Below are 27,613 nucleotides of genomic sequence, written 5' to 3' on the forward strand. Positions count from 1 at the left end.
TCATTTATATAAATGACAAAAAGTAGAGGACCCAGCACCGATCCTTGTGGCAATCCACTGGTCACAAGCCTCCAGTCTGAAAAACAACCCTCCATCACCATCCTCTGTCTTCTACCTTTGAGCCAGTTCTGTATTCAAATGGGTAGTTCTCCCTGTATTTCATGAAATCTAACCTTGCCAACCAGTTTCCCATGGGGATACTTGTCGAACACCTTACTGAAGTCCATATAGATCACATCTACTGCTCTGCTCTCATAAATCCTCTTTGTTACTTCTTCAAAAAACTCAATCAAGTTTGTGAGACATGATTTCCCACGCACAAAGCCATGTTGACTATCCCTAATCAGTTCTTGCCTTTCCAAATACTTGTGCATCCTGCCCCTCAGGATTCCCTCCAACTTGCCCACCATTGACGTCAGGCTCACTAGTCTATAGTTCCCTGGCTTGTCCTTACCACCCTTCTTAAACAGTGGCACCACATCAGACAACCTCCAGTCTTCCGGCACCTTACCTGTGGCTATTGGTGATACAAATATCTCAGCAAGAGGCACAGCAATCACTTCTCTAGCTTCCCACAGGGTTCTAGGGTACACCTGATCAGGTCCTGGGGAGTTATCCACCTTTATGCGTTTCAAGACATCCAGCACTTCCTCCTCTGTAATATGGACATTTTTCAAGGTGTCACCATCTATTTCCCTACAGTCTATATCTTCCATTTCCTTTTCCACAGTAAAGACTGATGCGAAATACTCATTTAGTATCTCCCCCTTTTCTGCGGCTCCACACAAAGGCCGCCTTGCTGATCTTTAGATAGTCCAGGCAGCATCCTGGTAAATCTGATCCGCATCCTCTTTAAAGTCTCCACACCCTTCCTAAAATGAGATGACCAGAACAGAACGCAATATTTCAAGAGTGGTCTAACCAGTGTTTTATCGAGCTGCAGCATAACCGAGCAGTTCTTAAACTCAATTCCTCTACTAATGAAGGCCAATACACAATATGCCTCCTTAACAACCTGATCAATTTGGGTGTCAATTTTGTGGATCTATGGATGTGGACCCAAAGATCCTTCTGTTCCTCCAAACTGCCAAGAATCCTGTCTTTAACCCTGAAATCTGCATTCAAATTTGACCTTCCAAAATGAATCAAGTCATACTTTTCCAGGTTGAACTCCAACTACCATTTCTCAGATCAGCTCTGTATCCTGTCAATGTCCCGTTGCAACCTACAAAGCCCTCCACACTATCCACAACTTCACCAATTCTCATTTCATCGGCAACTTACTAACTCGCTATAGTAAAGGTTAGGGAGTTCTGATCACTATCACTGAAATGCTCTCCCACCAAGTGATCTGCTGTCTGAGCTGGTTTGTTACCAAACACCAAATCCAATATAGCCTCCCCTCCAGTTGGCCTATCTACATATTTAGTCAGGAATCTTTCCTGGACACACCTGACAAAATCTACTTCATCCCAACTATTTGCACTAAGGAGGGTCTGATCAATATTAGGGACGTTGAAATCACGCACGACAACAATCCTGTTACTTTTGCTCATTTCTAAAATCTGTCCCCTATTCTGCACTCAGTGGTTAGCACTGCTGCTCACAACACCAGGGACCTGGGTTCGATTCCAGACTTAGGCAACTGTCTGTGTGGAGTTTGCCCATTTTCCCCATGTCTGCGTGGGTTTCCTCCATGTGCTCCGGTTTCCTCCCACAATCCAAAGATGTGCAGGTTGGATAGATTGGCCATGCTAAATTGCCCCTAGTGTTAGGTGCATTAGTCAGGGTAAATGTTGAGAGATAAGGGAATTGTCCTGGTCTGTAGAAAACTCACAATACAAAGACTGCTCCTTTTCTGTTCCTGACTTCTACCCATACTGACTCAGTAAACAAATCCTCCTCAATACCCTCCCTTTCTGCAGCTCGATACTATCCCTGATTAACCATACCACTCCCCCACCTCTTTTACCTCCCTCACTATGCCTTTTGAAACATCTAAACCCTGTAACATCCAATAACAATTCCTACCCCTGTGATATCTGAGTCACCATAATGGCTACAACATCACAGCTCCAAGTACTGATCCATGTTCTAAGTTCATCACCCTTATTCTTGACACTTCTTTTGGTAAAATAGGCACACTTCAACTCATCACACTGTCTACAACTTTATCCTATCAACCTGTCTATCCTTCCTCACAGACTCTCTGAATGCCATATCTTTCTGTTTACCAGTTACCCCATCCTCTGATCTGTGGCTGCGGTTGCCATCCCCCGCCAAACCAGTTTAAATCCCCCCCCACTGCCGCCAAGAGAGCTGAAGTAAACCTCCCACCCAAATAATTGGTGCCACTCTAGTTCGGGTGCAACCTTTCCAATTTTTCAGAGGAAGGGTCACTGAACTTGAAACATTACTCTGTTTTCTCTTCACAGATGCTGATGGACCTGTTGAATTTTTCCTGCAGTTTTTGTTTTTGTTTGCGAGATATTTTCAAATTTAATGATGACATAAAATTATTTGGGATTATGAATTATGAAGAGGGTGCAAAGAGGCTTCAGGGTGCCTTAGACAAGTTAAGTAAGTAGGCAAACACATGGCCGATGCGATATCATATAGCTTATCGTGAAGTTGTACATCTTGGTATGAAAAACAGAAAGCAAGACAATTGAATAAATTGTGATATATTGGGAAGTATCTAATTGTCTTTGTACACCAGTCACTGAAAGTAGACAGGCTGGTGCAGCAGCAATCAGGAAAACGAATAGTACATTGATTTTTCATTGCAAAAGAATTTGAGGTCACAAGCAGGAACTTCTTATTGCTGTTATACAGTGCCTTGGTGAGACTACTTCTGGTGTATTGCATACAGTTTTGGACTCACTATATAAGAAATGATTTATTGGCCATACAGGAAATGCTGATCTTAGAATACTGACTCAATCTTAGAGTAGGATATAAGGCCAGCAGAACATCAAGGGCTGAAGAGCCAGTACTGTGCTATACTTTTCTACATTCTATGTTCTATGAATGCAATAGCCATTCACTGGGCTGATACTGGAGATGGCAGGATTTGTCTTCTGGGAAAAATTTGACTGGCCTGTATTCATGAGAAGTGATCTGATGGAAATGTATAACACTCTGCTAGTGCTGAACTTACTAGATGCATGGAGGATGTTTTCCTTGGTTGGGAGTCTAGAATCTGGGACATAATCTCAGTATATGGGATAGACCATTTAGGACTAAGATGACAAAAAGTGTTGCCCCTCCAAAGTGTTCCGTGATAGGATTCTCTATCATGGAAGGTTCTGGATGCCAAATAATTGAATATATTCAAGAAAAAGAGAGATTAATTTCTGGATGTTAAAGGCATCAAAGGATATTGAGAAAGCTGGAATATGGTATTGAGATAAGATCAGCCAATTAACTTATTAAATTGAACAGCATGGCAAAATGTCCTACACCTGCTCATATATTTATATGTTACTATGTGCCAGGGAAAATTGAGGGCAAAACTGTATCAGGTTGATCACTCCCTCAATGACAGAGCAGCACACTTCAATAGCTTTATCAATGCAAAGTTAAAAAAATCACACAACACCAGGTTGTAGTCCAATAGGTTTATTTGGAAGCACTAGCTTTCGGAGCACGCTCCTTCATCAGGTGTTTGTGGAGGATAAGGTTATGATCACAGAATTTATAGCCAAAGGAATCCACAGTCATGGAGATGTGATACATTAAACACTTTTAGATTAAATCTTTCATCTTTTAGAATGGGATATGTTGGTTTCTGTTCTATCATATGTAAATCCCAGAACTTCTTTTAAATTACATTCTCAAGATATCTCAGCTTTTGTAGCATAGGTGTGAAGTCTGTCTGTGTCCCAGTGTTGAGTCAGACTGACAAGCCCTCTGCATTACCATGTTGAAGAATTCATAGAGTGTATTTGGGACAGCTTCCTCGAACAATATATCATGGAACCAACCAGGATTAAGCTATTATGGATTTGTCATTATCTCATGAGTCAGGCTTAATAAATGATCTTAGAATAAAATGTCACTATGTCCGAAACATGAACGCTGTTTTCTTTCTACAGATGCTATCAGAACTGCTTAGTTTCTTGAGCAAATTCTGTTCTTGTTTGTTTCAGAGTGAAAGAGTTTCTTGGGGACAATAAGCACTATAATGCAGAATAAAGGATTAACTTTGAGAATGAGGAACTTGGGTTGAAAACAATTGTGCTAAACTTAATTAAGAGTAATGAATCAGGATGAGGGCGGAAATAGTGTATGCATTTGGTTTATTTTTCAAAAAACCTTGGGTTCTGGAGAAGTACCAGAGGATTGGAAAACTGCCAAATTGACATCTCTATTCAAATAAGGGGGAGACAAGAAGTGGGTGAGGCAAATTAGTCTAACATCTATTATTGGAAAATTATTGGAATCAATTATTAAGGAAGTAATAACAACACATTGGAAAATCATAATCTAATTAAGCAGAGTCATCATGGATTAATGAAACGGAAATCATGTTTGACCAACTTATTAGAATTTTTTGAGGAATTTCAACTAGAGGGGAATTAGTATTTCTGTTGTATTTTGGCTTTTACAAATCATTTGTCAAGATACCTCACAAAAAGTTAATCATAGGATAAGGGCCTGCATTTTAGAGCTAGCAAATTGACATTGATAGTGAATTGGCTAATGGGAGGAAACATTGAGTTAGGATAAGGAGTTATTTTTCAGATTGGCGATATATGACCAGTAGAATTCCATAGGAGTTAGTGCTGGGACTGCACCTGCTTACAATATATTTTAGTGACTTGGAAGAAGGAAGTGAATATACACTAGCCAAATTTGCAAACAATACAAAAATAGACAGAAAAGCAGGTTGTGAGAAGGCTGTGTACAGAGAGATATTGATAGATTAAGTCAGTATGCAAAAAGTTGGTAAAGTTGGTGGCACATAGAACAATACAGCGCAGAACAGGCCCTTGATGTAGCGCCGACCTTTGAACTAATCTGAGCCCATCCCCCACACTATCCCATCGACATCCATGCGCTTATCCAAGGATTGTTTAAATGCCACTCATGTGGCTGAGTCAACTACATTGGCAGGCAGAGCATTCCACACACTTACCACTCTCTGAATAAAGAACCTGCCTCTGACACTTGTCTTAAATCTATCACCCCTCAATTTGTAGCTATGCCCCCTCGTACAAGCTGACGTCATCCTAGGAAAAAGGCTTTTACTGTCTCCCCTATCTAAACCTCTGATCATCTTGTATGTCTGTGTCAAATCCCCTCTTAGCCTTCTTTTCTCCAATGAGAAAAGACTCAAGTCCCTCAGCCTTTCCTCATAAGACCTGCACTCCAGACCAGGCAACCTCCTGGTAAATCTCCTCTACACCTTTTCCAATGCTTCCACATCCTTCCTGTAATGGAGTAATCAGAACTGTACACAATATTCCAAGTGCGGCCGCACTAGCGTTTTGTATAGTTGCAATATGACATTACGGCTTCACAACTCAATCTCTCTACCAATAAAACCTAACACACCGTATGCATTCTTAACAACACTATCAACCTGGATGGCAACTTTCAGGGATCTATGTACATGGACTCTCAGATCCCTCTTTACATCCACACTACCAAGAATCTTTCCATTGACCCAGTATTCTGCCTTCCTGTTATTCTTCCCAAAGTGAATCACCTCACATTTATCTGCATTGAACTCCATTTGCCACCTCTCAGCCCAATTCAGCAGTTTATCCAAGTTCCCTGAAATCTGCAACATTCTTCCACACTGCATTTAGTTTCAAATGCAAACTTACTAACTCATTCACTTATGCCTGCGTCCAAGTCATTTATAAAAATGACAAACAGCCGTGGTCCCAAAACAGATCCTTGTGGCACACTATTAGTAACTGGACTCCAGGCTGAATATTTTCCATCAACCACCACTCGCTGCCTTCTAACAGAAAGCCAGTTTCTAATCCAAACTGCTAAATCACCCTCAATCCCATGCCTCTGCATAATCTCCAACAGCCTACCGTGTGGAACCTTATCAAAGGCTTTACAGAAGTCCATGTACACCACGTGAACTGTTTACTCTCATCCACATGCTTAGTCACTTTCTCAAGAAACTCAATGAGGTTTGTGAGATATGACCTGCCCTTGATAAAACCACGTTGACTATCTGCAATCAAATTGTTCCTTGCCAGATGATTTTAAATCCTATCTCATTTAATCCTTTCCAAAGCTTTTCCTACAGCAGACGTAAGGCTCACTGGTCTATAATTACCTGATCATCTCTCTTGCCCTTCTTGAACAAGTGCACAACATTTGCAATACTCCAGTCCTCTGGTACTAAACTTGTAGACAATGAAGATTCAATGATCAAGGCCGAAAGTTCCAACATCTCCTCCCTACCTTCCCAGAGAATCCGCGGATAAATCCCACCTGACCCAGGACACTTGTCTACTTTCACTCCTTCTAGAATTGATAACACCTCCTCCTTACTAACCTCGATCCTTTCTAGTCTAATATCCCATATCTCATTCTTCTCCTCTACAATATTCTGCTTTTCCTGAGTGAAAACAGATGAGAAATATTCGTTTAGCACCTCTCCGATCTCCATGGGGTCCACACACAATTTCCCCCTTCTGTCTTTGACAGGCTCTATTCATACCCTAGTCATCATTTTATTCCTCACATACCTATAGAAAGCTTTTGGGTTCTCCTTTATTCTACCTGCTAAAGACTGCTCCTCCCCTCTCCTTGCTCTTCTTAACTCTCTCTTTAAATTCTTCCTAGCTAATCAGTAATTCTCCATCGCCTCATCTGAACCATCTTGTCTCAACATCACATAAGCCTTCTTCTTCCACTTAACAATAGATGCAATTTCTTTAGTAAACTATGGTTCCCTTACCTTATCACTTCCTCCCTGTCTGACAGGAACATACCTATCAAGGACTACAATATCTGTTCCTTAATCCAGCTCCACATTTCAATTGTCCCCCTCCCCTACAATTAGCTACCCCATTCTATGCAACCTAAGTCTTGCCTAATCCCATTATAAATGCCCTTCCCCATCTATAACTCTTGCCCTGTGGCATGTACCTATCTCTTCCCATCGCTAAACTAAACGTAACCGAATTATGGTCAGTCTCTCCAAAGTGTTCACCTACCATTAAATCAAACACATGGCCTGGTTCATTACCAAGCACCAGATCTAGTGTGACTTCCCTCCTTGTTGGGCCTTTGACATAATGTGTCAGGAAATCCTCCTGCACACATTCGACAAAAACTAATCCCATCCGAATTACTAGAGTTATAGCATTTCCAGTCAATGTTGGGGATGTTAAAGTCCACCCTGTTCCTTTCACTCCTACCCAGAATCGTTTTGCTGATCCTCTCCTCCATGTCCCTGGAACGCTGCGGCAGCGTGACCTCTCCTCTCCTGTTTCTAACCTCTGTCCATACCATCTCAGGAGACGAGTCATCGTCAAAAGTTCTTTCAGCCACTGTTCTTGACTAAGAAGGCCACACCTCCCCATCTTTTACCGCCTTCCCTGTACTTAATGAAAGATCTAATATCCATTCCTGACCCTGCTCTATTCATGTCTTCGATAGGTACCTATCCATGCTACAAGCTGACCTACCTTATTTCGGATACTTCTGGCGTTGAAGTATACACACTTCAAACCAGCTTGTTGTCTGCCAGTACATTCCTGTGACCGTGAAATCCTGTCCGTGCCTTCCCTCTCATCCTCCTGTGCACTGGAACTACACCTCAGGTTCCCATCACCCTACTGAGCTAGTTTAAACCCACCAAATACCACCAGCAAATTTCCCACCCAGGATATTAGTACCCCTCTGGTTCAAGTGAAGACTGTCCTGTTTGTAGAGGTCCGATCTTCCCCAGAATGAGCCCCAATTATCCATGTACCTGAAATCCTCCCTCCTGCACTATCCCTGCAGCTACATGTTTGGCTGATATCTCTCCCTGTGCCTTGCCTTGCTATCACCTGGCACAGGTAGCAAACCAGAGATAACAATTCTGTTTGTTCTAGCTTTCAGCTTCCACCCTAGCTCCCTGAAATCCTGCCTTACATCCCTATCCCTCGTTCTACCTATGTCATTGGTACCTATGTGGACCATGACTTGGGGCTGGTCACCCTCTCCCTTCAGGACCCCAAAGACACGATCTGAGATATCACAGACCCTGGCACCTGGGAGGCAACACACCAACCGTGAGTCTTGATCGTTCCCAACAAACCTTCAATCTGACCTGCTAACTATTGAGTCCCCAGTGACTAACACTCTCCTCTTTTCCCTCCTTCCCTTCTGTGCAACAGGAACAGACTCTGTGCCAGAGACCTGCACCCCACTGCATGCCTCTGGTAAGTCGTCCCCCGCCCCCCCCTCCCCCCAACAACAGTATCCAAACGGTATACTTGATTTTCAGGGGAAAGACCACAGGGGATCCCTGCACTGACTATTGTTTCCCCCTTCGAACAGTTACCCAGCTTTCTTCACGGTGGCTCACAGCGCCAGGGACCTGGGTTTGATTCCAGGCTCGGGTGATTGTCTGTGTTTGCACATTCTCCCCATGTCTGCATGGGTTTCCTCTGGGTGCTCCAATTTCTTCCCACAATCCAAAGGTGAATTGGCCATGCTAAATTGCCCATACTGTTCAGGGATGCTTAGGTAAGGTGCATTAGTCTTCCTTATGCCCAAAACATCGATTCTCCTCTCCTTGGATGCTGCTGGACCTGCTGTACTTTTCAGCAAGACACTCTCGAGTCTGATCCTCAGCATCTGCAGTCCTCACTTTCTCCTATTAGAATGCTGGCCCTTAATTCAAGGGGGTTGGAGTATAACAGTACAGAAGTCTTAATACAACGTTACAAGGTGCATGCGAGACCACATTTAGATTACTGTGAGCAGCTTTGTTCCCCTTACTTAAAAAAAAATATTATTGGAAGCAGTTTGGAGAAGAATCATAAAGATGATCCCTGACATGGAGCAATTATTTTATGAGCAAATATTAAACAAGCTTTAATTCAAATAATTGGAGTTGAGAAGAATGAGTGGTGATCTCATTGAGACATATAGGGCTTGACAGGCCAAATGCCGATAGGCTTTTCCCTCATTGGGAGAGTCTAGGACCAGCGGGCAAAGTTTCAGAATTAAGAGGCACCAATATGAGGAATTTCTTCTCTCAGACAGTGGAGAATCTTTGGAACTCCTTGCCACAGAGAACTGACGGGAGCAAAGTCTTTGTGTATATTTACGGGCGAGATAGATAAATTCTTGAACGGGAAAGGATTCAAGGGCTATTGGGAATGTCAGAGCAGCCATGATCCTATCAAATGGTGGAGCAGGCTCAAGGAGCCAAATGGCCTACTTCCTTTTGTATTTCTGATGGTCTTAAGCATTGCAAGAAGCAATGATCAGACTTGCCTTCTCATTTCTCATCATGTAAACTGCAAAGCTGCACTGTGGGAGGATTCCCCCAGAATGAAAAGCAAGACCACTGTTTCACTAACATTTCCTCCCACTAACATTATCTGTTTCAGCATTCAAATAACGGACTGGGTTCTTGTATATGCCAACACTTATGGAGACTCATTTTCTCCCTCCACATTTTGTGCGCCAGTCAGAATTCTGACAGGCATTTATTTTCTCTGAATAGCCTTAACAGGGGCTAAAGTCTAATGTTTTTCACATGTGATCTGCTGTAACTTCTTCGAAAGTTTTACCACCCTAAAAGCCTGGGAGTTCACTAATGTATGAACATACAGCTGGTTGTTAAAAATTGACAGGGAAGCAGAAGGCGGCCTTGGGTTGGAAATGAAGAGATCAAAAGCGACTAATGGTCCAGCATGGGGTGTTCAGGTGAACATTCTCCTGCCAGTGTGTTGGAGGCAGGAGAATGGGAGCTCAGAGGATGGCAGGAGTCTTAATGGAAAAAGTGAGCCCTGAAGCAGAGGCGGCAGAAGAAATGTTCAATGTCACAACAAGTGTTGAACTCACGGATCCACGAGCATAGGGGTAGCAAAGAATGTTGGCAGGCTACATTAATGCATGCTCAGAACATCTGCTCAAAGTAACATTGCTTTTTGTCATGGGGGTGTTAAATATGCATATATAAAAATGTAGTTCTTTTTAATAATAGATACATATTTTGACATCTGTGGGATGATTTTGCTTTTTAACAGTTTCTGCAGTAGAGGAAAATGGAATTGCCACAGAAATGCAATGTGTCCTTCAACATGCATGGTTCACGGTGAAGGGCATATCTCCACGTTTGACGGAAAGCAATATGTATTTGATGGAAATTGTGAATATATTTTAGTTCAGGTAAATTGTGAACTTTACTGTGGTTAATTTTTTTTTTCTCTCTCCCCTTCAATCGTCACTCCACTTTGCACCAAGCATACTTTTTTCCTGAAAGCAGTAATGGAGATAACAATATATCTCCAGTAGGCATTTCAAATGGACAGTTGTCAAATGTGGCCATGAGCAATAAATGATGACCATCACAAAAAATCCAAATTGCCTTTACTCATTATTTTACAAGAGGAATTATTAAATACTGATGAGAGTTGGAGCACTAAATCCTCGGTGTTTCTGGATCGTAATAGTTACTTCAATTGAGAGTTTTAATGATTTATAAGGCAATGGAGCATATCTTAATTGCTGATTAAATCATAGTTGGGAACTGCATTCTTTTATGTTAAAAGTATTTCTAATTTTATGAAATTGATAATTTTGTACATAAAGCATATCTTCTACCCGTTTGTTTCTTTAGGATGCTTGTTCTGCAATATACACACAGCCATCTTTCAAGATAGTAGCAGAAAATGTTATTTGTAGCCGCTCAAAAACAGTTTGTACGAAGACTATAAAAGTTTATTTTGAGGTATTTACTTCATACATATTTTCAATTATTCAGTTACATGTAAGCATTAGGATTGCAATGGGATGATATAATCTTCTTTTGGTTTAATCAAAACTTTTCAACTTTAGTTTGTGTTCTATTTGAGTTTTCACTCATTATCCCATGTTGCCTTGTCAGCAAACCTGTACTTTCTCTCTGTATTTAGTTAACCTCCGCTGAATGAATTATTTCCTGTGAAGCTAAAAATGACGTGCTTAAATCTAATCTCTGGTTTCTGTTAGCAAGCCAACTTTCTACACATATCAAAATGCTACCACGTACACCATGAGTTTTTATGTTCAGCAATAGCTTTTGATGTGGAAAGTTATCAAATGCGTTTACGAAATCTACATATAGTATATGCATCATTTCCCATTTATGCAGAGCATTCGTTACCTCCTCAAAAAACTACAAAACATGATTTCCATTTCTTGGTGCACTAAAAATCAAGCATTGCTGTCGCTGGACTTGCCACAGAAGTTAAAGATTTTGAAAGGTTTTCAGAGTTCCCCAATTTAATTGCCTTTGAAACCAGGTTGACGAAAAGAACAGATCAGGTTTCTGCACTTAACAAGAATTAAATTAAATCTGCATAACAACTATACTAGTTAAAACACAAATCATTTACAAATTATTTCACACACATACACAGAATTGATAAAGACAGGGGTGCATTGGTTGGAGCAAAAGCAGTTCAGTGATCTCTGTTCACAGGACCTGCTAAAGTGCTTTTTGTGCTGATCACTATGCTGCTTCTTGGTCTACCTCCTTCAAAAGAGGCAGTACATGACTGGTCCACATTTATAAAAGTTCTCTAACTTATTAATTGAAAGTCACAGCTTGCAGCAACTATGGAAGGAAAGATAAACTCGCTTTCTTCAGTCTTACAATAGATTTATTGCAGAGGACAGAAGCAATTTCTGAGCCAGTGGAGATCTGTTGAGATCGCTCTATGCTGTGCACAGGCCCAAGCTGTTCAGCTCCCTGAGAACCAATGAAACAGCAGTTAGCAGGTGGAAGGCCTTTGTTTTCAATAACTAGTCACTAGTTCGCAGACCAATCAACTACTTGTAGCTGCCTGAATCTCCATTTGTACGTAATCCTTGTCTGCAAATCATCAACTGCTTTATTAGGGAGGCAGTGGCCTAGTGTATTATTGCTAGACTATTAACCCAGAAACTCAGCTTGTATCCTAAGGACCCAGGAGCAAATGTTGCCACGGCAAATGGTGGAGTTTGAATTCAATTTTTTTTAAAATCTGGAAATAAGGATCTACTGATGACCATGAAATCATTGTCAATTATCAGGAAAAAAACATCTACTTCAGGAAATCTGCCATCCTCACCTGGTTTGGCTTACATGAGGCTCCAGACCCACAGTAATGTGGTTGACTCTCAACTGCCCTTTGAAATGGCCTAACAAGCCATTCAGTTGTACCAGTTGCTACAAAGTCTGAAAGAAATGAAACCAGGAGGATCATCTGACAGTGACCTGGGCACCACAAAAGACAATTGCAGAAACAACCCTGTCGAGCCTTCAAAGTCCTCCTTACTAACATCTGGGGGATAGTGCCAAAATTGAGAGAGTCGTTTCACAGACTGGTCAAGTAACATCCTGACATAGTTATACTCATGGAATCATACCTTACAGACAATGTCCAAGCTGCCACCATCACTATCTGTGGATATGTCCTACATCCAGATTCTGTCACAACATGGTTGAAGAGCTTCAGGGCAGAGGAAATGACCTGGGAGTTGCAGTGAGAGGAAATGACCTGGGAGTTGCATCCTACATCCAGCAGAGGTGGCAGCACAGTGATGTAAAGGTAGGAGGGAGTTGCCCTGGTCGTGCTCAACATTGACTCCAGACCGCATGAAGTCTTGTGGCTTCAGATTAAACATAGACAAGAAAATCTTCTGCCGATTACGATGTATCATCCTCCCTCCACGGATGAATCAGTATCCCCCATGTCGAGCAACACTTGGAGGATGCACTGAGCATGACAAGAGAATCTAGTGGGGGATTTCAAAGTCCACCATCAAGTGGCTCACAGCAACATTACTGATCAAGATGGTCGGTTCCTGCAGGACATAGCTGCTAGACTGGATCTGCTGCAGGTAGTGATGGAACCAACAAGAGGGAAAAATGTACTTGACCTCATCTTTATTAATCTGCCAACTGCAGATGCATCTATCCCTGACAGTATTGGTCAGAGTGATGACTGCCTTGTCCTTATGGAGACAAATTACCACCTTCACATTGAGAATGACCTGCATCATGTTGTGTGACTCTTATCATCGTGCAAAATGGCACAAACTTCAAATAGATCTAGCAGATCAAAACTAGATGTACGTGAGACACCATGGGCCATCAATAGCAGCAGAATTGTATTCCAACATAATCTGTAACCTTATGGCCTGGCATATTCCCCACTCAAATATTACCATTAATAATGTTGGAGATCAACCCTGGTTCAATGAAGAAGCCAGGAGCAGCATCAGGCATACCTGCAGATGAGACGTCAAGCTGGTGAAGGCATCAAACAGCAGGATCACTTAGCTCTCTCTATCACTTACATGCGAAACAGCATAAGCAATATTAAGTAGGAAAAAGGAAGGAAACATACTCATTACACAAGAAAGGAAAGCACCTGAAGGACTCAGAAAAGATAAAAATGTCATTATCCTACCTGCAAACAAAGGATGTTTGACAGTCATTTTCAACCGAACAGACTACTTTGAGAAAGTGAACACACTGCTTGCAAATACTGATACTTACCAACAGGTGGTGATAGACCCGACCCCACAACTTGGGAACTGAATCACAGCCCTACTCAAAAAACTTCAGAAATCTGGAGAATTAAACAAGACAGACTTCCAAAAAATGAAACCAGACGGATCCAAAACACCACGTTTCTCCAGATTACCCAAAATTCACAAACTAGGAGTTCCCCTCAGACTCACAGTCTCACTACCTAGAACACCAGCATACAGATTAGCCAAGGAACTACACCAAAGACTACAGCATCCTACAAACAAATAGAAATAATAATCAGCACCTGCATAAACATGCTTACACTGGGTGTTAAATTATTTGCTTTCAAAACCTGTGGTAATCCTTCAGCTACTTTTAGTTTATAAAACAGTTATTTTCTCATTGCAGTCTACAATCAAAAATCAAGGTAAATAAAGAACATTGTATTTGCATGTTTCACAAATCATGTTGACTCTGAAAATCTGAAGAAGAGTGATATTAGATTTGAAACCTTTATATCTTCACAGATGCTGTGGACCTGGTGAATTTCTCCAGTACTTCCTATTTTTATAACATTGTGTCTCTGATTGATTTATTTGTACATATCCAAGTGCCATTTTTCCTCTGCTTTTGAATCCAGGTTTCCAAATAAATAACCTTCTGGACTGCTTCCGATCCAGAAGCCAAAACACTACTGAGATGAACCCAGCTTTTGTTTTAGATATTAAGAATTCACTACCAATTTATCAAATTGCCCAACAAACCCAACTCTTTTTGTTATTTGCAAACCTGTAATAATATTAACCAATTAATGAGCCTAGCTGTTCATTATATATTTTAAGAATCTGTTCAAAAATAATGACACACTCCTGGAGCAAATGGGACCTGAATACAGGTCTTCTCCTCTGGAGCTTACATTTTCTAATGTATCTGTTCAAAGATGTCATTATATATCACTGGAGCTGTTGGGACATGAACTTTGTTTTTATGTCTGGAAGTGTTAGCACACACAACTGAATGTTTTTTTTCTACCACCAAATCACCGATCTTTCCATTTAATGAAATTAAGTGCAAAGGAAAGGGAAGGAAACAGGGAAGAGGCTAAATCCAAATCGAGTCAGATTCAAGGGATTGGGACATTGACCCTAATTACAAATTCGAATGAGCGCCATCAGCTTTCAATCAACTCTGCATGAGGGCTTTTGTAAAGCAGTGGTAGTGTCCCTACCCTGGAGCAAGAGACCAGGTTCAAATCCTTCTGCTTCAGAGGTGTGTAGTAACATCTTTGAACAGATTGTAAGACAAATAAGTTCCAGTTGATCCTTGGGGCTCTTTTGTGGTGCACTAGCAGTGTCCTTACCCCTGGACTGGGAGGCCTTTGTTAAAGCCCCATCTACTCTAGAGGTTTCTACTAACATCTCTGATCAGGTTGATTAGAAAATACTTTTCTAGTTGACCCCTGCAGATTTTGTGGTGCAGTATTAAATTTCCCTATCTTTGAGCCAGAGGGCCTGGGTGCAACTCCCACCTCCTCCAGGGTTTGTCATAACACATTGGGACAGATTGATTAAAAACTATATAGTAGTGAAAAGGTCATATGGAAACTGGAATGTTTATTAGAGGACTTTTGTAGTACAGTGACATTGTTCCTACCTCCTCTTAGTCAGGAAGGCCTGGGTTCAGGTCCCACCTTCTCCAGAGGAATAACGCCTTTGAACTTAAACCTGGCTTTGTGCGAGAGAATCGTATCTCACAAATTTGATTGAGTATTTGAGGAAGTAACCAAAATCATCAATAAATGCAGAGTGATAGATGCTGTTAACATGGACTATAGTAAAGCCTTTGACAAGGTTCTTCATAGTAGACTAATTAGTAAAGTTAGATCACATGGCATTCAGGGAGAGCTTGCCAATTGAGTACAAAATTGGCTTGATGGTAAGAGACAAAGGGTGGTGGTAGAAAGGTTGTTTTTCAGATGGAAGGCTTGTGACCAGTGGTGTTCTGCAGAAATTGGTCAGAATCCACTTTTGTTGTCATTTATATTAATGATTTGCATGAGAATTTAGCAGACATAATTAGTAAGTTGGTGAATGACAACAACATTGATGTAGTGGACAGTGAAGAGGGTTATTTAAGATTACAAAGAGATCTTGATCTATTGGTTCAACAGGCTGAGGAACGACAGATGGAGTTTAATTTGGAAAAATGTAAGTTATTGTAACAAGGACAGGACATATACAATCAGTGGTAGGCTACTGAATAGTGTTGTCCAACAGAGAGACCTAGGCGTTCAGGTACATAATTCTTTTAAATTTGTGTCACATGTAGACAGGGGCGTTAAGAAGGTGTTTAGCATGCTTGCCTTCATTATTCAGACTTTTGAGTATAGGAGTTGGGATGTCGTCTTGAGATTGTACAGGATGTTGGTGAGGCCTTTATTGGAGTACTGTGTACAGTTCTGGTCAACTTGCTACAGGAATGATAGTATTGAAATGGAGAGGGTTCAGAAAAGATTTACCAGGATGTTGCCAGGAGTGAAAGGTTTGAATTATAAAGATTGGCTAGATAGGCTGGGATTTATTTTACTGTAGCATAGAAGTTTGAGTGATGACCTTATAAAGGTTTATAAAATCATGTGGAGTATAGATAAGGTGAATAAGGTCTCTTCCCTGGGTTGGGGAAGTTAAATACTAGGGAACAAATTTTTAAGGTGACAGGAGAAAAATTTAAGAAGGGCATGAGGAGTAACATTTTTATACAGGAGAGTGTTTCGTATGTGCAATGAACTGCCCAGAAGAAGCAGTGAATGCACTTGCAGTTACAATATTTAAAAAACATTTGGATAAGTACATGAATAAGAAAGCTTTGGAGTGATATGAGCCAAACATAGATAAATGGAAATAGTTTGATTTGGGAACATGGCCAGCATGGGGTGGCACAGTGGCTCAGTGACTCAGTGGTTAGCGCTGCCTCACAGCATCAGAGACCTGGGTTTGATTCTAGCCTCGTGCGACTATGTGGAGTTTTCACATTCTCCCCGTGTCTGTGTGGGTTTCCTTGGGTGCTCCGGTTTCCTCCCACAAGCTAAATGATGTGCAGGTTAGGTGAATTGGTCAAGCTAAGTTGCCCATAGTGTTCAGGGATGTGTAGGTGAGGTGCATTAGTCAGGGGTAAATATAGGGTAGGGGAATGGATCTCGGTGGGTTACTCGTCGGAGATTTGGTGTGGACTTGTTGGCCAAAAGGCCTGTTTCCACACTGCAGGGATTCTATGACTATTGGACCGAAGGGTCTGTTTGCATGCTATGTGACTCTATATGCCTGGCATCACAAAATATGGGCCTTGACAAGGAGTTCAACCATGCCAGAATCCTGCAAAATTCTCCACTGGCACTGGTGAGAATCTGTTGGTTTACATATACATATCAATTGTACTTGATACTGATTTGCAAACAGCATAGTGGACACCTCACAGTTAATTAAATAGAATTAATAGATCGTCAACAAGGCAAATTATTTACCAACTACAAAGATAACAAACCTCAGTGATCCACACAGTAATCAAAGTAATGTGTTGTCTTGTGAACACCAATAATTACAACCGTTGTTACCTTTGAAAGGTGAAAGTAGGCTGATGATGTCCTCGGCTCAGTATCTATGAGGACTGTCATGGTTAAGTTGTCATACATCTTTGCGACACCTTCTGTATTTGCATTGCTTGCTTCTCTGTTGTGGCAGCTGTACTTACTGTATCTTGTACCCCCTTTCAGTGGTGTGTAAGTAGAAGATGATGATCTGAGAGTACTGAGCATAACTTTCATCTTTCTCTTCCACATCTTCAGTGTAACACACAGAAAGCATGCCGAAAGATCCTAATATGTTTGTTAACACTACATCTCATTTATTTTAGTTCAAATGAATACTTGCTAGACTTCACCTTAAGGCGACACATTAACTTTGCTCCAATCTCTGAGCCTGAAACTGTCTCTTGATGTCCTTCCTTTCTATTCATGAGATCAGCACTTTTTTTAATTTCAAAAATATCCTTTATTCATAAAAATCTCTTTGTATATACATTGTCACATATACAATTCGATTCTGTATAATGTTTTTGCAAAGGAAATCCGGAGAAAGATGCAGTGGTTTTTCTTGAGGTTCATCCAGAGCAGATCCGTGATATGTGACTCTCTGCTCTACAGTCTGTTTCCCAGGACGCACATTGACATAAATATCAACTGTGCCTGGAGGACCATCAATTCAGTGAAAGATGCTCTTCGCTCTGCCCAATATTTGTTGGTCTTCCAGAACAAGGAGTTTACCCTGACCAAGTGTTGCTGGCTGGCATATTCCAAGGTCCAGGACTACACAGAACATAGACCATTACAGCCCATTACAAGCTCTTCGCCCCTCGATGTTCTGCTGACCTGTGAAACCAATCTTAAACCTATTTCACCTACTTGCCATTCTCGTCTATATACCTATCCAATGAACATTGAAATGCCCTTAAAGTTGTTGAGTCTACTAATGTTGCAAGCAGTGCGTTCCATGCCCCTACTACTCTCTGAGTAAAGAAACTACCTCTGACATCTCTCCTATATCTATCACCCCTCAGTTTAAAGCTATGTACCCTTGTATTGGCCATCAAGGAAAAAGGCTGTCGCTGTCCATCCTATCTAACCCTTCTTTGTCTCAATTAAGTCACCTCTCAACATTCTTTCTAATGAAAACAGCTTTAAGTTCCTCAGCCTTTCCTTGTGAGACCTTCCCTCCATACCTGGCAACACCCTAGTAAATCTCCTCTGAACTCTTTCCAAATCTTCCATGTCCTTCCTGTAATGCAGTGACCAGAACTGTATGCAGTACTCCAAGTGTGGCCGCAGGAGAGTTTTGTACAGCTTGAAGTACTGCGTAAAGTTCTGGTCACTGCATTTCAGGAAGGATGTGGAAGCTTGGGAAAGGGTTTCTCTCAAATGTATCTTGCGTTACACCACTAGTAACTGAACTCCACGATGAATATTTTTCATCAACCACTACCCTCTGTCTTCTTTCAGCTAGCCAATTTCTGATGCAAACCGCTAAATCATCTTCAATCTCATGCCTTCGTATTTTGCGCAATAGCCTACCATGGGGAACCTTATCAAATGCCTTACTGAAATCCGTATACACCACATCAACGACTTTACCCTCATCCACCTGTTTGGTGATCTTCTCAAAGAATTCAATACAGTTTGTGAAGCACGACCTACCCTTCACAAAACCATGTTCACTAATCCTAATCAACTTATTCCTTTAGAGATGGTTATAAATCCTACCTCTTATAACCCTTTTCAAAAGTTTACCCACAACCAAAGTAAGGCTCGTTGGAGTATAATTACCAGTGTTGTCTCTACTCCCCTTCTTGAACAATGGAACATTTGCCATCCTCCAGTCTTCTGGCACTATTCCTGTAGGCAATGACGACAGAAACATCAAAGCCAAAGGCTTGGCAGTCTCCTCCCTGGCTTCCCAAGGATTCCAAGGATAAATCCCATCTGGCCCGGGGGACTTATCTATTTTTACAGTTTCCAGAATTGCTAACACGTCTTCTTTGTGAACCGCAATCCCATCTGGTCTAGTAGTCTCTGCCTCAGTTTTCTCCTCAATAACATTGTCTCTTTCTAGTGTAAATACTGATAAAAAGTATTCATTTAGTGCTTCCTCTGTCTCCTCTGACTCGATTCACAACTTCCCGCTACTATCCTTGATGGGTCGTAATCTTATTCTAGTCATTCTTTTATTCCTGATATACCAATTGAAAGCCTTAGGATTTTCCTTGATCTTATCCACCAACAACTTAGAGTCATAGAAATGTACATCAAGGAAACAGACCCTTCGGTATATCTTTCCCCTCTCACCCTAAACCTATGCCCTCTAGTTCTGGACTCCCCGACCCCAGGGAAAAGACCTTGTCTATTTATCCTATGCATGCCCCTCATAATTTTGTAAACCTCTATAAGGTCACTCCTCAGCCTCCAACGCTCCAGGGAAAACAGAGGCCTGTTCACCCTCTCCCTATAGCTCAAATCCTCCAACCCTGGTAACATCCTTATAAATCTTTTCTGAACCCTTGCAAGTTTCACAACATCTTTCCGATAGGAAGGAGACCAGAATTGCATGCAATATTCCAACAGTGGCCTAACCAATATCCTGCACAGCCGCAACATGACTTCCCAACTCCTGTACTCAATACTATTACTGATAAAGGAAAGCATACCAAAAACCTTCTTCACTATCATATCTACCTGCAACTCCACTTTCAAGGAGCTGTGAACCTGCAGTCCAACATCTGTTTGTTCAGCAAAACTCCCTAGGACCTTACCATTAAGTGTATAAGTTCTGCTAAGATTTGCTTTCCCAAAATGCAGCACCTTGCATTTATCTGAATTAAACTCCATCTGCCACTTCTCAGCCCTAGTTCTCTCTTTAGGTCTTTCCTGGCTAACTTATAACTCTCAAGCACCCTAACTGAGCCATTACATCTCATCCTAACATAAGCCTTCTTCTTCCTCTTGACAAGAAATTCAACTTCCTTAGTAAACCACAGCTTCAGCGCTCAACAACATCCTCCCTACCTGACAGATACATACTTATCAAGGACCCGCAGTAGTTGTTCCTTGAATAAACTCCACATTTCAATTGTGCCCATCCCCCGCAGTTTCCTTCCCCATCCTAAGCATCCTAAATCTTGTCTAATTGCTTCGTAATTGCCTTTCCCCAGCTATAACTCTTGCCCTATGGTATATACCTATCCCTTTCCATTGCTAAAGTAAATGTAACTAAATTGTGGTCACTATCACCAAAGTGCTCACCTACTTCCAAATCAAACACCTGGCCCAGTTCTTTACCCAGTACCCGTGGTTAGCACTGCTGCCTCACAGCGCCAGAGACCCGGGTTCAATTCCTGACTCAGGCGACTGACTGTGTGGAGTTTGCATGTTCTCCCCGTGTCTGCGTGGGTTTCCTCCGGGTGCTCCGGTTTCCTCCCACAGTCCAAAGATGTGCAGGTCAGGTGAATTGGCCATGCTAAATTGCCCGTAGTGTTAGGTAAAGGGGTAAATGTAGGGGAATGGGTGGGTTGCGCTTCGGCGGGTCGGTGTGGACTTGTTGGGCTGAAGGGCCTGTTTCCATACTGTAAGTAATCTAATCTAATCTAATCTAATCATGCTTTGTTGGCCTGTCTACATACTGTGTCAGAAAACCCTCCTGCAAAAACTGGACAAAAACTGACCCATCTAAAGTACTTGAACTATAGTATTCCAAGTCAATATTTGGAAAGTTAAAGTCCCCCATAACAACCACCCTGTCACTCTCGCTCCAATCAAGGATAATCTTTGCTATTCTATCCTCTACATCTCTGGAACTATTCGGAGGCCTATAGAAAACTCCCCAACAGGGTGACCTCCCCTATCCTTTTTCTAACCTCAGCCCATATTACCTCAGTAGAGCAGTCCTCAAAAGTCCTTTCTACAACCGTAATACTGCCTTTAACTAACAATGCCACATCCCCCCTTACCAGTTTCTCTGTTCTTACTGAAATATCTCAATCCCAGAAACTGCAATAACCAGTCCTTATCACTGCTCTACCATGCCTCCGAAATGGCCACAACATGGTGGAGGGATGCACTAAAGCTTGGGGCAGCTACCACCAAAGTGCAGTGAGAAAAGACCATTGTCTGAGGTCTTCCTGCTGAAGATAACTAGGGGTCTGTTCCATTATCAACCCCTCCGAGTAACTCAAATATATGTATTGTATTTATAACAGAGGTCTTTTTTTTTGGATAGAGTCAAAGACCAATATTTTATTTGTTTAGAATGTGCTTCCTTCTCCAAAGAAGACTGTTCACCTCTGCTATTTCCTCAGATACCCTGATACACACATGCTTCTCAAACTTTATTCGTGACTGGAAAATCACCAAGGTAGATTTACCTCTGCTGAACATGACAGCCTTAGTCTGAAGGAACACTGACATTCTCTACCTTCGATATCTTCAACCATGTCCTTTGGTGACAATCAGGGCCTACCTTATTTCACCACCAGCATCAATTGCCCAAGTCAGAGAAATATGAAGCTTAGGAGCCTTAGCTTTCTTGGCTACTGGATTGCTGTGACATTAAGACATTGGAGTAAATGAATTTAGTTTGTGTTTTCACCTCGTATGGTCATCTGTTTAGTTTGTTATAGTGTTATGACAGTAAAGGATAAGTAATTTGTGGTTTTCCATGAATAAGCTTGATTGTCTCACTGTTTTGTGTGATTGCCAGCATGCCATGAGGTGATGCTGATGAGTTGACAAATTCTTAGGGCCAGAGCTACTTGAAAGTAACTGTTTTGTAAGGTTAATGTGAAGCTAGTAGAAGCCAGGGTTGATATTGTGGGAATGGGGATGCTGTGAGGTGCAGTAAAGTTGAGAGTTGACTGAAGGGAGCAGGCTGTGAGTTGTGCTCAGAGGTAGCGCTGTGTGGTATGTGCTACTGAATTGTACTTGAAAGCGCACCGACTCTTATTTATAGAGCGGTACAGAGCATGTTGGAGTCTCAGATCTGAATATCTGAGGCAGCAAAGCAAAAGCTCAGGGGAGCCTTCAATGGTTGGGAGTTTACGTCATAATGAACTAACGATAACAATGATATCAAGGTACTACTGGATAGCAATTTCATCAACAATGACATTTGTATTTGTTATTCAAAGTTCAGCCCGCATTTCAAAATGGACTTAACATTGTTGCAGATGTGGAACCGCTTGCCAAACAAAGATGGCAATGGAAATTGACATTTTCTCAAGCCCATTCCAGGATTGTCTACTTTCATTTCTATCTCTGTATTAGCATACATTGGCATTTCTGTCAGCAGAATCCCAAGTGAAAATTTGTCAGTCTGCAATCCCAGCAATTTTGGGAATGTTTTAGTCTTCCAACATGAAAATCATGACTGAGGAAGCAATTTTTCACCAAGAGAATGGTAAGGACTCAAGATCAGTGACTGAAAGAGGAGTAGAGACAAAACTCTTAACACATTTAGGAAGTGGTCAGATGTCTACCCAAAGAGCTGTGCCTTGCCACACTGCAGACCTAGTGCAGGAAGCTGTGGTAGCTTGCTATGACATGATATGCTAAATAGCCTTCTGAGTCTATGATCTTACATTGTCAACTCATTAAAGATATTGTTATGTCAAAGATGGGACAATGGACTCTTCCTTCTACTGTTCTGGTTTGCAATCAGTATTTTTCTGATTTTTAAGCAGTTTGAATCATTCCAAGATCCATGGTTCTAGACACTGGACTTATTTAGGGAATGAAGAAAGCAGTAGACAAGTGTTTCAGATCAAGAGAATCACTGCGTTTATTTAAAATATGAAAAGTAAATATGATACAAGAAATGAAGATACGTGCAAAAAAGAGTGAAATTGACACAATCAATCATACAACAGACATTAATATTATTAAATACACTTAGCTAGATTAAACACCATTAGAACCTAAAAGCAACAGTTTTAATCACAGAATTCTTTAATCATGCTTCCTACCTCGGGGTCCCTTGCACTGTCACAGCTCACCTTCCCCTCCCTGCAAGCTAGGTCAGAAGCTTTGGGGTCTTGGGAGTTTCAGCTCATCACTGAGGAAAACGCAATTTTGAAATATGCCTGGGTATTCCCACTTTCTGTATCCAGTGTCTGGATGAAGATTTTGGACTGTGTATGCCTTTCAGGTTGGTTTGAGTCCACTGATGCGTTAAGATGCGCATTGGGTCTATCAGGTAAGTATTTGATTTTCCTTACTTGCTATTGGTTTTGTGGGCCTGGTTTTCACCTAAGGATGTTTCTGAGGCCTTGTAATGTTTATTGGATCGGTGTTTTTTGGTGTTTGTCAGTTATGATTAGATTAGATTCTATACATTGTGGAAGTAGGCCATTTGGCCCAACAAGTCCACACCGATCCTCTGAAGAGTAACCTACCCCCCTACATTTACCCCTGACTAATGCATCTAACACTGTGGGCAATTTAGTGTGGCCAATTCACCTTACCTGCATATCTTTGGATTGTGGGAGGAAACTAGAGCACCCGGAGGAAACCCACACAGACAGGGGGAGAATGTGCAAACTCCACATATACAGTAACCCAAAACAGGAATTAAACCCAGGTCCCTCGTGCTGTGAGGCATCAGTGCTAACTACTGAGCCACCGTGCCACTCCTATCTGCTAGTCATGGTTACTTGTCATTGATTCCCCTCGTTCAGAATAGGCCTGTGTCAATAGCTTTTGGAATTGCTGTTGGGTTCCCCTTTCTAGAGATATCTCTTGGAAATAGGCGGTGGCATTAGCTATTAGAATTCTTCTTCCAGAGATAGCTGTTTGGAATGCCTCCAGGTATAACTCATGGGATCACTGACAGGCTTTGAAATGCTTCTGGGATAACTGACCCAGGGGTCTGCAATTATACTGTTTGTGGGCCCCTTATCTTCACGCCAAATCTGTGCTTTCCATTGTGTTTCTGGTGTTCCTTTTGAAGTTAATTGGTTTTCTGATCATCATGAGTATATGTGAATGGATTTTGTTTGAAGTCGAATGTCCAGTATCTTTGTGAATAGATTTCAATTGAAGTTGAATGCTCAATATCTCTGTGAATTCGTTTTGATTGAATGTTGGGTATGTTTGTAGCTTCCGTACCGTCTATGCTGTGTAGCCCAAGGTGTAAAAGTTAGTTTCGGTCTACAAACCGAACTACCGAGTGTTAGGTTTGGTTGATTGTTCTCTTAGAGTGGAGAAGTAAATTGGAATTCCAGGCTGAACAATAGTCCCAGACAGAAAATTATTCTGGATCTGTTGTGGGTTCATTGCAACCTGAGCCAGGGATTTTTCCTGTATTTAGATATTAGAAAAGTCCAGGATTTTGCCCAGTATTTTAGATTATGGGGATTTTTTCTCAAACCTATGTTCCCCAGTACACTACTCTATGGCTCACAGCTTGGGATTTCTTTCCTTATATTGGACTTACATTAGAAAAGATCTATCCAATACCTTTCTTAAATCAACAATTTAGTGTTTAAGCCATTCATTGAAGGTGCAGAATTAGTTAACCCAGAATTTGTAAAATTAAAATATGTTTACCCCTCTACACAATCAAAAACAAACAAATATACACACAAATATATCTGCACAGAATTCACTTTGGGGAGAAGGAAAACACATACCGCCAATAAGAGGATAAGGCATGGAATGTTGATATAGCTGTCTGTTTAGTATTCTGTCTTGTTTAGATGGGTGTCACTAAACATAGGTGAATATCCTAGAGACATACATTCAGATCCCACCTTGGCAAGTGATTAACTTTGAATTCAGTAAAAAATCCAAAATAATAGGCTACCTATAAGCTATCATGTAACAAGTGTAGGTTGTCACAAAAACTCCTCTGGGTAATCCATTAGCAAAAGGAAATCTGATGATCTTACCCAATCTAGACGTACAGCAATGTGGTTGACTCTTGCCTGCCCTCTGAGGAATAAATGATGGTCTAACCATCAACACCCACATCCCTTGAATGAATAAGAAAAAGTCAAAAGTGTACTCAGAAATCCCCAATTGTTGGGATATGTGCATCTCCAACAGCACTGGATATATTTTCAGTCACTACGGGTGATTACAAAGATGGCTCACCACCCATTTCCTTATGGATTGCTAATAAATATGTCTTTTTAGAACCATCTACATTGTAAGAACACATGAAGAAAATTGGACTTATGCATAAAAAGGAGCTCTGACTAATGCTAAAATGGTGTTTTTCTCTTAATATTGTTTTGATGGCTTCATGTTAAATATTTTTCGTGTACATAAGTTTGAAGATTGTGAATGCTTGGATTTTTTTTTAAAAGGCAAATGAAAAGACACATTAACAGTTTATTTTCAACAAGGCATTTCTTGGAAAGTTAAAAATAACTGCTGGTCATAGTTACTGACTTTAGTAAAAAAAAACCTGATTTTTTTGGATTGGCTTATATAGCTATTCTGTTTTGCATTCTTTTAGGGCTGTTATAGCCAGATATTCAACTGACTGGTCAAGTTATGTTTCTATTCAGCTGTTGAAACTCTTACCACTCCTGTTGGGATGCTAATGATGAGGCATTCAGCAAAGACAATGAAATTGAAGAAATATTAAGTCAACCCAAAATTTGACGACATGCTTCCAAGCTATTTAGCTCGCTATGGAACTTTACCTCAGTATCACTACTTGGAACTTGTTTTTATTCACAATTTAAATACAGGCTTAACCCAACACTTGTTGCTGGAAGATTGATTTAGGAACAGGATATCAGCAAATTTCTGTTGATACAGAATGCAATTTTTGGAAATCTGCCTGACCCCAGCATGAACAAATCAAATCAGTGCCTTCAGATATACTTGCAGTTGAATTTGGTCATTCCCACTGTAACCAAAATATACTAACACAAATGGTTCCAATCTACAAATAAATTTATCCCATATGTTCAATAAGAAAGGCAGAATTTTGCTTTATTTCTACTTACAGAAGTATATAAAGACTCAAAATATTAGAGGATTTAGTTCAGTGATCACACAGTTATTAGTGAGAACTTTACTCTGATGAGTGTGAATTGAATATCTGATGTCATTGCGCACTAGCTCTATTTTTGATATCCACCTCATCAAGTAAGACTTCCTGTTGGGAGTTTCTTTTTTTTCCCAAATAAGACAGTATTTAATTAAATAAAATTTAATGTCAGATTAAATGATCATGCTTGTGGAACAGTTGTAGATTTTTAAAATACAAATTGAAGTAATTTTTGTATAGTATTATTTATCATCTTATCATCACCATATATTTCTGTTCCAGGATTTTCTAATCAAAATGACAGATGGCACTTACAAAGTCATACCTGAAAATGCAACTAGCAAATTCACTGTCGTTCACAATCAGATGTATTTAATATTTTATTTTGGAAATTTTGAAAGTCTTCAATTAATAGTGACATGGAACTTAAGGATGAATACTTATATCCAGATTGCTGGATCATCACAGGTAAATAACCAAACCTTGAGTGTGTATAATTGTTAGTCATAAATGCTGCCAATTTCAAATTATCCCTGTCACAGTGGGTTGGACTTTAAGGTCCTTTAGCCGGCGAGTTTGAAGGCAATGGCGTTCATAAAACGAAGTGCATGACGTACTCGTTACCTATCTGCTCACCACAACCTTTGTCAGATTTTACAAGATGTATTGGAAGCATTAGGCCGACTGCCAGTTAATGAATAAAAGTACACATGCATTTAAAGTTGGATGCCAAATTTCATTTCTAAGGTGGATTGATTATACAAGCTGCTATTTGATAGGAATCAAATTCAGCAAACCTTGCTTCGACATAATGGCTTTATGAGGTAGTTAAACCTTTTGGGGTAGAGTATGTGGATTCTGGGGCCTACTGTTCTGTTGTTCATTGATTTTGTAACTTCTAACTAAACCTGTTTGGTTTACATAGATGGACTCTTACTGCTTCTACAATACCTCTATGGTAGAATTTGTGTAGGGGTAAAAAACTCACTCGATTTCCATTGATTTCCTTTAAGAATTATTCACATTCACTGCAGGATGCAGCCTTTATTGCATCTCTAGGGGCTTCCTTAAATAATACCTCTTTCCATGACAAATGTTGGTAATCATCATGCTCTCATACCTCTGTGATGTTCAGAGAAAACAGACTTGGACTTTGTTCTGTGGTTGAATTAAGTCAAGATACAGCCCACTGTTGTAAAATGTGATAGAATCCCTACAGTGTGGAAACAGGCTATTCAGCCTACCAAGTCCAAACGAACCCTTCAAAGAGCATCCCAACCGCTCCAACCTTGTAACCTTTCATTCCCATGGC

General features: G+C 40.8%; 1 protein-coding gene across 1 annotated transcript in view; it reads left to right on the forward strand.

Annotated features, from left to right (window-relative positions):
- The window catches only part of LOC122558129 (mucin-6-like), a 189,202-nt gene that overhangs the window by 46,348 nt on the left and 115,241 nt on the right, over nucleotides 1-27,613 (forward strand). Inside the window, exons 5-7 of the mRNA XM_043706448.1 lie at nucleotides 10,227-10,368; nucleotides 10,820-10,930; nucleotides 26,584-26,769. Coding sequence (XP_043562383.1) covers nucleotides 10,227-10,368; nucleotides 10,820-10,930; nucleotides 26,584-26,769 — 439 coding nt within the window. The remainder of the gene's footprint in view (nucleotides 1-10,226; nucleotides 10,369-10,819; nucleotides 10,931-26,583; nucleotides 26,770-27,613) is intronic.

Source organism: Chiloscyllium plagiosum, chromosome 16 (genome assembly GCF_004010195.1).
Source record: "Chiloscyllium plagiosum isolate BGI_BamShark_2017 chromosome 16, ASM401019v2, whole genome shotgun sequence".
Lineage (NCBI taxonomy): Eukaryota > Metazoa > Chordata > Chondrichthyes > Orectolobiformes > Hemiscylliidae > Chiloscyllium > Chiloscyllium plagiosum.